We start from the raw sequence: 16999 nt of genomic DNA, 5'->3' as shown, positions 1-16999 counted from the left end.
TGGAGGTCAAAAAGTCTTTATTAAGTTCTAAACATAACTTACCCAAAAATAAAATTTATTTAATTTACAAAAAAGATTGACATTATTTCGTTACAGGCAATGTCTTATCTACTTATACCATATTATGTAGTATAGAAGTAGCCGTTATTTTGCGTAAGTCCATGATACTATACAAGGAACCAAAGCTTAATATGCTATAATCCGCCATACCAAAAAAATCTGTAGGTGTAACATGCCGCATGCGACATGCACCGCCCGCCCTCCCACTGATAAACATGTAGGAAAAGCCAGCGACCAACCAAGCCATACCCACCACCACCACGCAGCACCACACAAATCCTCAGGAGATGTAGACCTTACAATGCCTAATTGACTTTGCAATTAGGCATTGTAAGATCTACATCTCCTGAGGATGCTCCAGTGTCGGGGCGAAACGTGCGTCGAGTGGTTTGGGATTTGTGTGGTGCTGCGTGGTGGTGGTGCGTATGGCTTGCTTGGAGGCTGGCTTTTCCTGCATGTTTATCAGTGGGAGGGCGGGCGTTGCATATCGCATGCTGCATGTTGCACCATAGAGGTTTCTTTGGTATGACGGTTTATAGCAAATTAAGCTTTTGGTTCCTTGTACATATATTATAACGTAAGTAATGGATGCTACCACGATTAATAAAATTATTATCGATATTTTTTATTCTATTACTAGCTGATACCTGCGACTTCGTTCGCGTGGATGTAGGTTTTTAAAATTCCCGTGGGAACTCTTTGATTTTCCAGGATTAAAAGTAGCCTATGTGCTAATCCAGGGTAAAATCTATCTCCATTTTAAATTTTAGCCCAATCCGTCCAGTAGTTTTTGCGTGAAGGAGTAATAAACATACACACACACACACACACATACAAACTTTCTCCTTTATAATATCAAGTGTGATTATTATTGTTTTGGATCTGAAACTAAGAAAGATATGCAACTTATCTCTACATTAGCTATGCCCTAAAATAATAACTACAGTAAAATTATATTCAGGTATTTTACAGTATGTACAGTACAGTACAGTATGATACCTTAGGTATTTTGAAAGTTATGAGTATGACCCTTGAAACGTCTCTTATAAGGTACACACACATACAGATACACATGCTCATTATTAGCACGAAAGCATGTTTTTTTTTTTCTAGCAAATGCCACCTAGTAGCACACGTGTACATGCTTTGCTAAAAATAAGCATGCTTATTAAATTAGCGTGCTCAAAAATCGACGGTCGTTCGATTTCGTAGCATGCTACAACATAATATGTAGAAGTGGGCGTGTTTTCTCAGTGTGAGTTATATGACGGAGGATTTTTCTTAGTGTGAGTTATATGACAGAGGGTTTTTCTCAGTGTGAGTTCTATGACGAAGGATTTTCTCAGTGTGAGTTCTATCACGAAGGATTTTTCTCAGTGTGAGTTATATGACGGAGGATTTTTCTCAGTGTGATTTCTATGACGAAGGATTTTCTCAGTGTGAGTTCTATGACGAAGGATTTTTCTCAGTGTGAGTTCTATGATGGAGGATTTTTCTCAGTGTGAGTTCAATGATGGAGGATTTTTCTCAGTGTGAGTTCTATGATGGAGGATTTTTCTCAGTGTGAGTTCTATGAAGATGGATTTTTCTCAGTGTGAGTTCTATGAAAAAGGATTTTTCTGTGGAGTTCTATGAGGAAGGATTTTCTCAGTGTGAGTTCTATGATGGAGGATTTTTCTCAGTGTGAGTTCTCTTAATGTGACTCACTAGAGTACATTTATGTGCACATTTGAAGTCACATAACTTGCAAGTATAACGTTTTTCACCCGTGTGAGTCCTCATGTGGCTCACTAGAGTCGATCTAACCGCACATTTGTAGTCACATAACTTGCAAGTGAAAGGTTTTTCACCAGTGTGAACTCTCATGTGGGTCACTAGAGTAGAATTATATGTACATTTATAGTCGCATAACTCGCAAGTAAAAGGTTTTTCACCGGTGTGAGTTCTCATGTGGCTCGTCAAGTTACCACTCTGTGAACATTTGTAGTCACATATCTTGCACGAATATGGTTTTTCACCAGTGTGAGTTCTTATGTGGTTTTTGAGCGTACCCATTAGTGAGCATTTGTACACGCATAACTTGCATGTATATGGTTTCTCACCTGTGTGTTTTCTCATGTGGTTCTCTAAATATCTACGATCTGCACATTTGTAGTCGCATAACTCGCAAGAGATATATTTTTCATGAATGTGTGTTTTCATGTGTCGCACTAAGTCACATTTTAGTGCACACTTGTAGTCACATATCTCACAGATGAAAGGTTTTTCATCGGTGTGAGTTCTCTTGATGTGATTAACTAAATTGCCCTTTTGCGCACACCTGTACGGACAGAATTTGCAAGTAAGGTTTGGCAAAGGCTTTTGAAGGCCACCAGAGTGGTTTCTCATGTGTTTCCTTAAATTAGTTCTCTGAGAAGTTTTGAAATCGCACAACTCGCATGCAAAGGGTTTCTCACCAGTGTGCCGTCTCATGTGACTTGATAACTGACCTGATTGTACACAACTAAATGAGCATAGCTTGCAAGTATGAGGTTTTTTACCAGAGTGAATCTTAATGTGACGTATTAAATGAATTTTACTAGCAGTTTTATACTCGCACGAATCGCACATAAACGGTTTTTCACCTGTATGAGTTCTCATATGTGTTTCTAATGACCTTTTTATTGAACATTTGTATTTGCATAACTTACAAGACAAGGGCTTATTATCAGTGTGAACTTTAATGTGTTTCGTTAAATAGGATTTTCGAGTGGTTGTGAATACGCACAAATTACATTTTTTTACAATTTTTTTATCTGTTTGAGTTTGTATAGGGATCAATAGATTACAATCACTCGCTTGGAAACTCTCCTGGACTGTATCGGCGTCTTCAGCTTGCAATTTGTTTCCGTTATTCGTCGCAAGTCTCGCGTACAGAGGAGCGACTGAAACAAAATATTATGATGAGTAAAAAATTACTTCTTACGCGCCTTTTTACCCGACTGCGGCGAAGCCCAAAGGAGGGTTACGTGTTTGACCTGTATGTATTTATGTCCGTTTCTATGTCGGCTTGTAACTACTATACGGCTCAAGTGGGTTTGATAAATGACATGTCATTAGACTCGTCTTGATGGCGCGAGTGTCACTGGGTACCTTAAATTCTTAAAAAATCAAAATGGCGGACTTTATGGGCTTTAATGTGCGAGCTCAAAAAACAATTTTTTTCTAAGACCTTCGAGTGGGGAGTTGACCTTTATAAAAATAAAAAGTTTTAAAAGGCGAGTTCGAAAATACATAATATGTATATGTGTATATATATATTATATACAATGTATATGTTTGAAAGGAGTTTTGAGTGATAAATCATAGAAAATGCCTGTTCCTATCTGTCTTTGCTTTTCAGTTACCAGTAAAGTCTAGAGTTTGTTTTACGCAGTCGGGTTTTTTAGTTTTTTTGGGTTCCGTACCTCAAAGGGAAAAACGGAACCCTTATAGCATCACTATGTTGTCTGTCTGTCTGCCGATCCGTCCATTCGTCCTTCGTGTCTGTCAAGAAACCTATAGACCTTCCTGTTGAACTAGATTTAGAACCATGAAATTTGGTAGGTAGGTCTTATAGCACAAGCAAAGGAATAAATCTGAAAACCGCGAATTTATGGTTACATCATTTAAAAAAAAATTAAAATGTGTTTTAATTTTCAAAGTAAGATAACTATTCCAAGTGGAGTATCATATGAAAGGGCTTTACGTATAAATTCTAAAACAGATTTTTATTTATTTTTAAAATAATAATAATAGTTTTTAAAATTTAATTATCGTGCAAAATGTTGGAAAAAATACCTGAGTACGGAACCCTCAATGCGCGAGCCTGACTCGCACTTGGCCGGTTCTTTTTGTGATGTAAACACAAATTCACTAAGTTGCCTGCAACTTAGTAAATTATTGTATATTTTATATTTATTATATTTGAATGAATAATAACACTATATAAATGAGTGGAGTGGTCACTGACCTGCAGTTTGAGATGAGTGTGTGGACGGGCTCGGGGCCTGGCTCAGCGGAATGGTCTGCCTGTAAGATATATCGGAATGTATCTACAGTGTGCTGGGGAGCCGCTCGCTAGCAGGCCAAGAAGTAAATGATATTATGGTACTAGTACAAATGTATGTTTAACAAGTGTAAATTAAAAATTTAAAACGCCCCCGACAAGTGAAGGTTACGGTAACTAGAAAAGTGCTGATAACTTTCAAACGGCTGAACCGATTTTCTTCGATTATAGCTAAGAACACTCTCGATCAAGCCACCTTTCAAACAAAAAAAAAACTAAATTAAAATCGGTTCATTCGTTTAGGAGCTACGATGCCCCAGACAGATACACACGTCAAACTTATAACACCCCTTCTTTTGGGTCGGGTGTTAAAAAAATTTGTACTGTGAAACTAGATGATACGCGCAACTTCGTCCGTGTGAATTTAGATTTTTTAATCCTGTGGGAAATATTTCATTTTCCGGGCTAAAAAGTAGCCTATATCAATTCTGCCCTCGTAACTCTATTTTGCAGAGATCGACACTTTTGAGTTTTTTTACCATTTTACTAAACAAGGAATTTTCTGACACAACAAAAAATAATTTTCAGGAAAATTCTCATTGGAAGTATGTTTCTTGCTAAGGACTTAGGCATGAAAATTTTAGCTGTGCTAAGGAAAAATGCAGTTTCTTCGAACCGTTATTTCGCAAGTGCTGCGTTTTCAACATGAAGAGCAAAATTTCCGGGACGCAAGCTGTACCAAACGTATAAATCGACTAGCTGTGCCCGCGACTTCGTTCGCGTGGAATAGTGACTTTTCGGGCAGCATGTATGTTAAAAATGTTCGCCGTGATTCTTTAAATTGACATAACTTTTTTATTTATGAACCGATTGACATGAAATAAACACTAAATGTTAAGTGAAGCTTACTACAATATATTAGTGAAAACCGTATCTAAATCGAATAAGCCGTTTCTGATATTAGCGTGCACAAACAAACAGACAAACAGACAAAACAAAAATTAATTACAATTTCGGGTTTGGCATCGATATAATAACAACCCCTGCTACTTTTTTTTTAATATATTTCCATTGTACAGACACCACTTTTCTACAATTTTATTATATGTATAGACTAGCTGATGCCCGCAGCTTCGCCCGCGTGGATTGGTCAGATCCCCTGCAGCATCAGGATTGAGGAGTTGGACTCCAAATTTTTTATGAAACAATGTCGCAAAGTTCCTCTATCGATTAAAAAAGAAATGACGCAAATCGGTTCAGAAATCTCGGAGATTTCGGTGTACATAGGTAGAAAAACACAACTCCCGTTTTAAAAGTCGGTTAAAAAAGTAGCCTATTTTACGCCCTGGTCAATCCTCTACTTGCCTGTGAAACTCCCGTCAAAATCGGTTCAGCCGTTCCAAAGATTAGCCTTTTCAAACAGACAGACAGACAGACAGACAGACAGACAGACAGACAGACAGACAGACAGACAGACAGACAGACAGACAAAAATTTTAAAAACGTGTGATTCAGTTATGGTATCGTTCAAATAACCATATGAGCTTAATATGAGGTAGTTATTTCGAAATTACAGACAGACACTCCAATTTTATTTATTAGTATAGATTAAACGCATGGGCTTTTAAGAATCCTGTGGGAACTCTTTGATTTTCCGAGATAAAAGTATCCTATATCCGTACCCGGGATGTAAGCTAACTCTGTACTTTCTTCAAAATTGGTCAGTCTGATAAGCTGTGAAAAGCTAGCACACAGACAGACAGACACACTTTCGCATTTGTAATATTCATCATGATCAACCCATTTCCACCCCACTACTGAGTACGGGTCTCCTTTTACGGGTAGAATGAGAAGGGTTTAGGCCATAGTCTGCCACGCTGGCCCAATGCGGATTGGCAGACTTCACACACCTTTGAGAACATGGAGAACTCTCAGGCATGCAGGTTTCCTCACGATGTTTTTTTCCTTCACCGTTAAAGCAAGTGATATTTAATTGCTTAAAACGCACATAAGTAACTGAAACGTTAGTGGTGCGTGCCCGGGATCGAACCCCCGACCTCCGATTAGGAGGCGGACGTTCTAACCACTAAGCTATCACAGCTTAATACTTAAATTAAATTTGTAATATTAGTATGGTTAATTTATTTATTGGTAGATATACTGACGGACTTTGTCTGTGGTGGCGTTTGTTGGCGCGCGTGTTGTGATTTTTTGGAGTGTTTTTTTGTTAGAAGTGGCCGGTTTTTGTGTCCCGCTGGTGTTTATTGGTGGTGGAACTGACCGAGGAACTGACTGAGAAGCGCTCTAAAGGGGCGCCGCGTGTATGTCGGCGGGCGCCAGCACAGACGAAGTCCATACTTATACATATAGTTTTCCTAACTTGTAAATAACTACACACTTGACATTGGCTAATCAGTGTAAAGCCAGACCAGAGAAGAAGATATACTGACTTGTTCTCAGTGAGGTGTGGAGAGTGTGAGGAGCTCACGGCTGTATGAGGCTTGCATACTTGAGACGTGCCACAGTCAGCATAACCGTCACTGTTCTGCCAAATACAAAACGAAACAATATAAAAAAAATTCAAAAGAAAATTAAACCGAGCGAGCATAATAAAAGAAACTAGAAATCCAAGTGTGAAGCTCGCCCAACTTCATACATACACTACACGTGTAGAAACAAAAATTATTTTTTAGTGTTTGTGATTTTTGAAGTTGGTTTTATTTTTCTTTTGAAAATTTATTATTTCACAATTTTTAGTGGCCCCACTGTACTATAATATGCTATGCCTAGTCAAAACCCTACTGTTTACTAAGCTACTACACTGATCGCGAGCAATTTGCTCTTATCCATTGAGAAGTTCTGTTCTACATCTCCGAAGATATTCATCAGATCTTCACTAAATTTATATGGGACCACCTGCAAAGTATACCCTTTCAAATAAAAAAATTTACCAAATTGGTCCAGGCGTCTTTGAGTAATCAGGGTACATACATAAAAAAAAAAGATTCAGACGAATATTTGAGAAGCCCCTCCTTTTTTCGAAGTCGGTAAAAAAGAATGTGTAGGTAAAGCCCTTTCATATTATGATACCCTACTTAGTAAGTATATTTATCTTACTTTTAAAATTGAAAATACTGAATTATTTGTTCATGAACATGTTGTAATAATTTTTTTTGTGATGTAACCACAAATTCACGGTTTTAGGATTTCTTCCTTTCCTTGTGCTATAAGACCTACCTATCTGCCAAATTTCATGATTCTAGGTCGACGGGAAGTACCCTATAGGTTTTCTTGACAGACATGACAAATGGACAGACAGACAACAAAGTGATTCTGTTTTTCCTTTTTTAGGTACAGAAACCTAAAGTGTTTCATAGTGAAGACCCTCACCTGGTCATGCATGCGCATATGTTGCATATATGCATGTTCACCGACAAACTCCGAAAAACAGAGACAACATTTGAAGGCAGTACTTTCATAGTTTAACGGATCTGGCATTTCATCCTCTTGTTTTATGTCCAACACTATCTCGTTGTCGGATAACAATTCCTCCTTAGATACAAAAAATTCATCACTTATATAGTTCCCATTATTCTCGTCTTCATTTGTCACTTGAATATCTTCATCAATCGACATAGGGTCATAACTTTCTTCAACTTTCACTAAAACATTACATTTGATTGGCTCAGATTCTGTCTTTTTGTCTTCTGAGGAGTCTTGTACGTATAAGTCACAGTGGTCAGGTAATAGCTTTGTTACCACAAAATCACAGCTTAGTTGGTTCTTTGTGCGGTTTATCCCTTTTATATGTCGCCTTGTTATCTGTTGGGAAATAAGTTGATTATTGAATAAACACATCATTATTGACATTATAAAGAAAAGCAAGTTTTAAGAGGGGTCTCTCCGTCACTCGCTCCATACAAACGTAGTTCGTCTCTCATTGGAATACTAACCTATCATACTCAAAGGAATTTTGCAGAAACGTTCCGGGAACTGATATCTATGTGTGTGGTTTTCCAGATTTCCATCAAAATATTCGGTTTCAAAGTTACGCAGTCTTAAAAATTCACATACAAATCTTAGAGCCCCTGTAATTCTACAACTACATATTTTTAGAAAAATCTAAAACGCCACAGGACAGGAATATTAGTTTCTAGAATATGTCTGCAAAATTTCATGGACTTCGGTTGCTTAATATTGAAATTAAATTGGGACTACGATTGTATGGAGTAAGTGACGAAGAGAGCTCTGTTAAAGCAAAGATGGAAACTATTAAGTTTATATTAAGTCATGTTTTAACTACTCACAAATTCATGTTTTTCAACTAAGTCCATCATCAGTGCACGGGCTCTCAAGCTCTTGTCTCTGAATCTACTAAAGTTTATCAGTCTTTGAGCACATTTTACGCAAACTGTATGTTTTAGGTTTCTCTGATCACATAACTGAAACAATATTAATTACTAGAAGATGCCCGCGGCTTCGCCCGCGTGGATATCGGTTTTTTTTTAAATCCTGTAGGAACTCTTTGATTTTCCGGGATAAAAAGTAGCCTATGTCCTTCCCCGGGATGTATCCCAAGTCTGTACCAAATTTAATTAAAATCGGTTCAGTGGTTGGGCCGTGAAAACGTAGCAGACAGACTGACAGACAGACAGACGGACACACTTTCGCATTTATAATATTAGTATGGACTAGATGATGCCCGCAGCTTCGCCCGCGTGGATTGGTCAGATCCCCTGCAGCATCAGAATTTAGGAGTTGGAATCCAAATTTTTTTATGGAACAATGTCGCAAAGTTCCTTTATCGATTAAAAAAGTAATTATGCAACTAGGTTATCGGCAATCGATATCTCCCCCGACAAGTGACGGTTACAGTAACTAGAAAATAGCTGATAACTTTCAAACGGCTGAACCGATTTTCTTGGATTATAGCTAAGAACACTCTCGATCAAGCCACCTTTCAAACAAAAAAAACTAAATTAAAATCGGTTCATTCGTTTAGCCGCTACGATGCCACAGACAGATACACAGATACACACGTCAAACTTATAACACTCCTCTATTTGGGGCGGGGGTTAAAAAGAGCAACCACCGAGTTTCTTGCTGGTTCCTCTCGGTAGGAAAGGCATTTTGAACCAGTGGTAGATGTTTTTGACGGTTCAAAGTACTTGTTAAAGTTTAATTGAATAAAATTATTTTGAATTTTGTTTTTTTTTTTGAAACATTATTCACATTATATGTATATTATATTGTATATATGTTTAAGTAATTTCGAATAATTCTTTGCAACATGGTACTATCTAACACTAGCTTCTCCTTTCAACAAAGGTTACCTGGTAGAGATTGCTCTAAGCAATAAGGCTGCCTTTGCACGCAATTGTTTTTTCTGTTTTCTTCCTTATGTGTTGTGTTCCTTTACATGTTTTTGTGTGCATTAAAGATTTCTATCTATCTATCTATCAATCTCATATCATAAATCAACACTTACTGGATATCCTGTTAACCTTTCATATGCCTCTTCCAATTTGTGTTTACTCATTGGATACAGCTTGCTGTCAGTGTCTAGGCATATCATGCAAACCTGGAAATATACTACTAGTTACTTCTACATTACTGTTTCCATACAATGCTGCAACTAGGAGAAAAAACCGGCCAAGTGCGAATCAGACTCGCACACTGAGGGTTCTGTACTCGGGTATTTTTTCCAACATTTTGCATGATAAATCAAAAACTATTATACATAAAAATAAATAAAAATCTGTTTTAGGATGTACAGGTAAAGCGCTTTCATATGATACCCCACTCGGTATAGTTATCTTGTTTTGAAAATTAAAACACATTTTAATTTTTTTTAAATGATGTAACCACAAATTCGCAGTTTTCAGATTTATTTCTGTACTTGTGCTTTAAGACCTACCTACCTACCAAATTTCATGATTCTAGGTCAACGGGAAGTACCCTATAGGTTTCTTGACAGACAGACAGACAACAAAGTGATCCTATAAGGGTTCTGTTTTTCCTTTTGAGGTACGGAACCCTAAAAAAGGGCACAGTTAGATTCACATGTTTTACTTTGGGCTGAGATCTTTAGATCACACTGATTTTGCTCAGACTTAAGACACTGTTAAAATGAGACAGCGTTATACCTCTGGCATATATCTATCTCATTTTAACTGAAACTTAAGTCTAAGCAAAGTCGAAGTGCACCCTATAGATTCCAAGCTTAGGTACTTTGAAACACATTATTACACATAATTGAACAATTGAAAAGAGCAACCACCGAGTTTCTTGCTGGTTCTTCTTGGTAGGAACGGCATTCCGAACCAGTGGTAAATTATTTGACGATTCAAAAGCACTTGTAAAAGTTTATTTGAATAAAAATCTATTCTATTACATTATGAAGAAGTAACTACCTGCACTGTTGAAGGAACAGCACCAGTAGCAATCTGCCTTAAGCCACTTTTGGTTTCATAAATTTCATCATTAAGAAAATGCTGGGAGCAGACCACAGCAGAGTCTGGTAGCTGACTGTGTTGTTTGCCGAGGGCTCTGAGCCAAGCAGCACGCAGACGCACATCACTGGGGAGACTGGAAATTACCATTTATGTTATACTAGCAGAAGCCTGCCTCGTGAACCTTCCGCAACTAATGTTCTAAATGCTGAGTTTTAAACCTTCTAAATAAGTCAAAGTCAAAATCATTTATTCAAAGTAGATACAATTGTACTCCTTTTGATGGTCGAAATTGTTAAACTTGTACGATATAGTGGTGATAATTAATTACGTTACTTAAAACTAAAGCTACAAGGTTTCCAAACACGCCCAAATCTACAATATACAGGTTTCGTTCATAGGCATAGGCAACTATGGCTAGTCAGGACATAGAAGTACTCATATCTTATCTATACTAATATTATAAAGCAGTAAAGTTTGTAAGTTTTTTTTCTATCTCCTCTGGCTTTACAAAGATTAGCCAATGTCAAGTTTGTAATTATTTACAAGTTAGTTACAAGTTACAATATTTTACAAGGAAACTATATAAGTATGGACTCCGTCTGTGCCGGCGCTCACTGACACAAGCGCCTCTCTAGAGCGCTTCCCAGTTCCACCACCAAAAACACTAGTAAAACACAAAGCCCGGCCACTGTTAACAAAAAAAAAAACACTCCAAAAAGGCAGAGCACGCGCGCCAGCAAACACCAACACAGACAAAGTTTATTTGTAAGAAGTAATCTCTGCAACCACTGATCCAATTTTGAAAAATATTTCACCAGTAGACAGCTAAATTATTCCTAAGTGACATAGGCTATAGATAATGTTGCATCGGGGAATACGAGTGATACACACGGTAGTTGTAGTCACACTGCTTTAATCAAACAAAAGACATTGGGATGACGTATACATGCAATCCTGAATAGACACATATACAACACTCCTTCCCCTAGATTGACAATCTCGTAAAATAGCTATATTAATCTAGTTATCGAGACGTTGACGTAACAACCTCCTTCGAGTTCGAGCAGAGGGCCTCCGAATATCACTCTCTATACACTCGAAGAACTCATCCTCGGATGTCTGCGGTCGCCGTACTCCTCGGGTTCTTGTCACTCTGTCAGGCGAGTCGTCCGCTGGAGGTGACGGCACGGCGGCGGGTGCTTCGGGTGTAGCGGGCGTCTCGGCCGCGGTGCTCGTGACAGCCGAGCCAGACGTGCCGGGCGACACGGGTGCTAAGGGCGGATCCTCGTTTGTCTCGGCAGCAGCGCTCGCGACAGACGAGCCGGACGTGCCGGCCGACACGGGTGCTGATACCGGTTCCTCATTCCTCCCACCCTCAGGTTGTGTCGGTGATGATGATGACTGCTGTCCTATATTATCATCGTCCCAGAAGTCGAGGTTGTTACTTGTCTCTTTATTTAAAACAATTTGATTTTTATGTTTCTTAACAACTAACAACGTTTCACAATCCTTGACTAAATAAATTACTCTGCCGAGCTTCTTAACAATTAGTCCCTTACACCAACTGTACTTATTATTGTTACTATATTTTTTGTATAACACATTATCACCTAACGAAAACGTTTTTTGAAATTTTCCTCCACGACCTCTAACTTGTGTACACTGTCGATTTTTAACAAAATTAGCCAAGGCGGCAGACGAGGGCGGCGATGATATCGGATTTATCAAATCTAATCGCGTTCTTAATTTTCGACCATAAACTAACTGCGCCGGCGACGACCCCGTGGTGGAATGTAGCGAATTTCGATAGTCGAATAGATATTTTAACATTTTAACCTTGCATTCTTTTATATTGCGACTAGACATTAGACTCGATTTGATGCCCTTTTTTATTATTTTGACATAGCTTTCTGCCTGGCCGTTACTAGCCGGGTGATACGCCGGCGATGTCAAGTGCGTGATTCCGTTTACATCGCAAAATTTAATAAATTCCTGCGAACAAAAGGAGGCGAAATTGTCTGTTATAAGAAATTCCATTAACCCGAACCGTGACATGAACTCATACAACTTTTCGATGACCGCGGCCGATGTAGTAGTGGTGACCATATCGTATACTTCCACCCATTTGGTATACGCGTCTACTATAACTAAATAGGTACGACCGTTAATCGGACCGAGGAAATCCATGTGGACGCGTTGGAAAGGACGCGATGGAAACTCCCAAGGCGAAATTGGTACACGGGGTGCTGCAGGTCGTAGCTGTTGGCAGATGTTACAAGTACCTATTATATCTTCTACAGCGGCATCAATTCCAGGGAACCAGAACCGTGACCTACATTCTGCTTTAGTTTTTACCATGCCTAAGTGTGAAGAATGTAGTTCCGAAAGTACCTTCGCTCTCAACGCCCCTGGAATTACGACCTTATGACCCCTCATGAGGCAACCGTTTTCCAAGGAGAGTTGCATCCTACAAAAATAATATGGCTTAATCTCGATATCATTCACTTTGGGCGGCCAGCCTCGTAAAACATATCTCGCAACTCGCGACAGTATTACATCTTTCTCCGTTTCCTTACGTAACTCATCCAGCGATACCGGGAGCGACCCGTCGATTACGAAGCACACATAGGCCGCGCGATCATACAATGCCGCGGCTGCGTCTGCGCAACGCCCCGCGCTCCCCTCCGCCGCACCCGGCCCGCTTCCCCCGGACGCGGGGGCAGGGAGGCTCGCGCGAGACAAGTAATCCGCGCTATTATCTATACTTCGTACGTATTCTATCGTATAGTTATAGCCGCTTAAAAACATAGCATATCGCTGTAAACGGTTTGCCGATACTTCCGGAATACCTTTGTGCGGCCCGAATATTGATATGAGAGGCTTATGATCAGTGCGAAGTACGAAGGGATCGGCCCTACCATACAAATATTGATGGAAGCGTCGGACTCCGAATATTATAGCCGTGGCTTCTTTCTGAATCTGCGAGTAATGTTTCTCCGCAGCACTAAGCGTCCGCGAAGCGAAGGCTATCGGTTTCTCGGTTCCGTCGCTTTCGATTTGGGACAAAATTGCACCTAACCCGCTCGGGGATGCATCGACCGTTAAAATTAACTTTGCGTTAGGATTGAAATGAGTAAGCACTTGATCTGACGCTAACAGCCTTTTAATTGTATTAAATGCCTTACTATGATATTGATCCCAATTCCATTTAGCCCCCTTTTTTAACAACTCATATAAAGGGCTTAAGATAGTTGATGCGCTGGGCACGAAACTGCGATAGTAGTTAACTAGGCCTAAAAATGACTGTAACTGACTAACATTAGCGGGAACCGATGCCTCTAAAATAGCTTTGACCTTTGAGGATGATTTCTTTAACCCGTCTTTGTTTATAACATACCCTAAATAACTTACTTCATCCTTAAAAAATTCACACTTTTCCTTTTGTAACGTTAACCCTGCCTCTTGTAATCTTTGCAGTACCGCATGCAACCGATCCATATGCTCACCGTCGTTGGCCCCGGTTATTAAAACATCATCTAATAAACAAAGAACACCATTCATGCCTGACAACACATTCTCCATTGCGCGCTGAAAAATAGCCGGCGCAGACGCCAACCCAAACACTAACCTGGTGTACTTATACAATCCACGATGAGTGTTGATACAGGTAATTTTCTGTGATTCCTCATCTAATACAAATTGGTTATAAGCCATAGAGAGATCCAACTTTGTAAACTTTTGGCCCCCGTGAAGCCTTGAAAATAGCTCACTCACTGTAGGCAAGGGATATTTTTCAATAACTAATTGTTTATTTATACTGACCGAATAATCAGCACATAATCTTACTGAACCATTTCGCTTGAGCACGGGTACGATCGGCGACGCATATTCAGAATGCTCCACGGGTTTCAGTACGCCTAACTCGAGTAATCTATCAATTTCCTTATTAACTTTATCTCGTAAGGCGAACGCGAGCGGCCTAGCTTTAAAAAAAACTGGTTTCGAATTGTCTTTTAAAGTCAATGACACTTTATATTTTTTAAAACATCCTAATTTGCCTGAAAATATGTGAGGATATTGTGTTTGAAGCCTTTTGACTTGATTTTCGGTTTGTTTACAATAATTAACCGAAGTTAGCTCCAATTTAAAAAGAGAAATAAAGTCCCTACCTAGTAACGGCGGGCCGCCGCCGCGTACGACAAAAATGTCGAGAGTATGCGATCGTCCATCGAATGACACCGGTACGCGAATCATACCTAAACATAAAATGCTGTCTCCCGTATAACTCACGAGTCTCTTATTACTTTTTGTCAACGGTATGTCGTTGAAATGTTTTGTGTAGGTATTCTCGGATATTACAGTAACTGATGAACCACTATCGATTTCAAATTTTATTTTTATTCCGCGGATATCCACTGATTCCACCATGGGTTCGCCCTTCACCGAACGTATATTATACAACTTACCGTCATCATCGTCGTCCTCGGCGGCTCCGCCTGTGGCTACGTACCCTATCTGGGGGCATGCCCTTCGAAGATGCCCCGTGACATGACACCGGTTACACACATGATTCCTATATTTACATATTTTTGATTTATGGAAAAATCCACAGACATGGCATTTAGATTTTGTCGCACTCACACCAGCACTTGCACTATTTTTGCTATCACTTTTTGTTCCTTCCATCTTGAACATGGCGCCGCGCTCCACCTCAACCGCGCTCGCAATGACACCTGCATTGGAACTGCTAGCAGCTCCAGCGTGCGCGCACCGGATACTCTCCGCCAGCTCCACCGCCTTCGTGAGAGTGAGCTCTGTGAGATCCTTAGCATACAGCTTCTCCTTCTCGAGCCCCGGCCGCATGCCTATTACAAAGCGATCCCGCAGTGCTTCTTCCACGTTGCTAAAATTACAATGAGCCGTCAGCCCCCGCAGTCTAGCCGCCCATTCTGTATGCGACTCTGACGGTTGCTGTGTTGCTGCATAAAATTTATGCCTCTCACCGATGCCCAACCTCTTCGGTGTGAAGTGTGCGTCCAAGATAGCTAGTATGTCCTCGAATGGAACGTCTTCTAGCGTTTTCGGCAAGGCCAAATCCACCGCAAGTTGGTATGATCCTTCCGCGAGTGCACTAAGTAAAATAGCCCGTCGTCTGATCCCCGTTGCATCTGTTGTCGCGTTTATATCGTTCGCGATATACCACTGTAGCAGTCGACCTTTATATGACTTCCAAGAGTCACCACGACCGTGGTCAAAAGTCGATAAAATCCCGACCGACAACGACACCCGATCGACCGACATTTTTTATTTCCCCGGCACGTGGGTAATTATTAGATGCGCGCTCGTCGCCACTGTTGCATCGGGGAATACGAGTGATACACACGGTAGTTGTAGTCACACTGCTTTAATCAAACAAAAGACATTGGGATGACGTATACATGCAATCCTGAATAGACACATATACAACAGATAATTTATTTTCAAACAAGATAAAGTTGAAAACTAAAACCTGACTGTGATTGTCTTAATAAACACTGAAATATTAGAGTAAATTTGTTTTTCTGCCCCTTGGTATATTTTAATGTTATTGTACATTTATATACATGAGCTCTGAATTTTTTTCTCTTTCATTTGACATCCCACTCGATACAATAGCAATAAAAATTTTGGAGACCTCCATATTAGGTCAATTTTTTTCGTTTATAATATAGCCTATACATATCTATGAGCCTATGTCTATGAATCGACTGACACCTCATTCATCAAAATCGGCCGAGTAGTTAAGGCACAGCAAGTTAACAGACAGAATCTGGATACAAACATACATACACACATACGTACATAGACTGCTAAAATCATAACCCTTCCTTTTGGCTTTGCCGCAGTCGGGTAAAAAAATTCGAAATTTTAATAAGCTACCTGTGCGAAGCCAGGCGAAGTGTTGAATAAACTTACCCATGAAAACTAATCCCCTTCTCTGATGTGGACACATTGATGGAAGTGTTTTTGCAGAAAAGCACACAACAACGCATTTTCAATTATTTTTATTTTTTAAGTATCGTATACCACTGAATCCAATACTGGATCAATAAAAGCAAAGCAGCACGAATTAATTATTACGGGCAAACAATACAATAATTAGGTATATTAAAAAATATTCCTGGCCTGTGTTAAAAAATACGAAGCAAAGAGTGTGTAATTACCACAGACCAATAACATATATATAGGATATTACTAATCACTAACATATGTTATTGATCTGTGTCACCAACGAAGGAGTTTTTCATCCTAAGTACTTTTTTTTTTCTCGTCTGGCTTTACAAAGATTAGCCAATGTCAAGTTTGTAGATAATTGTAACAAGTTACTCAAACTATACAAGTATGGACCTGTGGTATGGACCCCGTCTGTGCCATGTCGCCGACACACGCATGGCACCCCCTTAGAGCGCTTTCCAGT

At 39.5% G+C, this 16999-nt stretch overlaps 1 protein-coding gene across 2 annotated transcripts; it reads right to left on the bottom strand.

The window, feature by feature from the left end:
- Positions 1 to 1173: 1173 nt before the first annotated feature.
- Positions 1174 to 16753, bottom strand: LOC123879603 (zinc finger protein 271-like). 2 transcript variants are annotated; one of them, XM_045927394.1, is made up of 9 exons: positions 16498 to 16753; positions 10501 to 10675; positions 9576 to 9668; positions 8395 to 8529; positions 7478 to 7909; positions 6538 to 6632; positions 4052 to 4110; positions 1734 to 2984; positions 1174 to 1613 (listed from the first exon to the last, which is right to left on the bottom strand). In XM_045927394.1, exons 1-9 carry the CDS (start codon positions 16572 to 16574, stop codon positions 1600 to 1602), a joined length of 2331 nt encoding a protein of 776 aa, XP_045783350.1. In that variant the 5' UTR covers positions 16575 to 16753; the 3' UTR covers positions 1174 to 1599. The 2 variants fall into 2 exon arrangements, with proteins under 2 accessions (XP_045783350.1, XP_045783349.1); XM_045927393.1 differs by having other exon boundaries at positions 1174 to 2984.
- Between the last annotated feature and the right edge of the window lie 246 nt (positions 16754 to 16999).

Source organism: Maniola jurtina, chromosome 28 (assembly GCF_905333055.1).
Source record: "Maniola jurtina chromosome 28, ilManJurt1.1, whole genome shotgun sequence".
In the NCBI taxonomy this organism is placed as follows: Eukaryota; Metazoa; Arthropoda; class Insecta; order Lepidoptera; family Nymphalidae; genus Maniola; species Maniola jurtina.
Note: the sequence above shows the minus strand (reverse complement) of the source record. Positions and strands in the feature narration are given on the sequence as shown.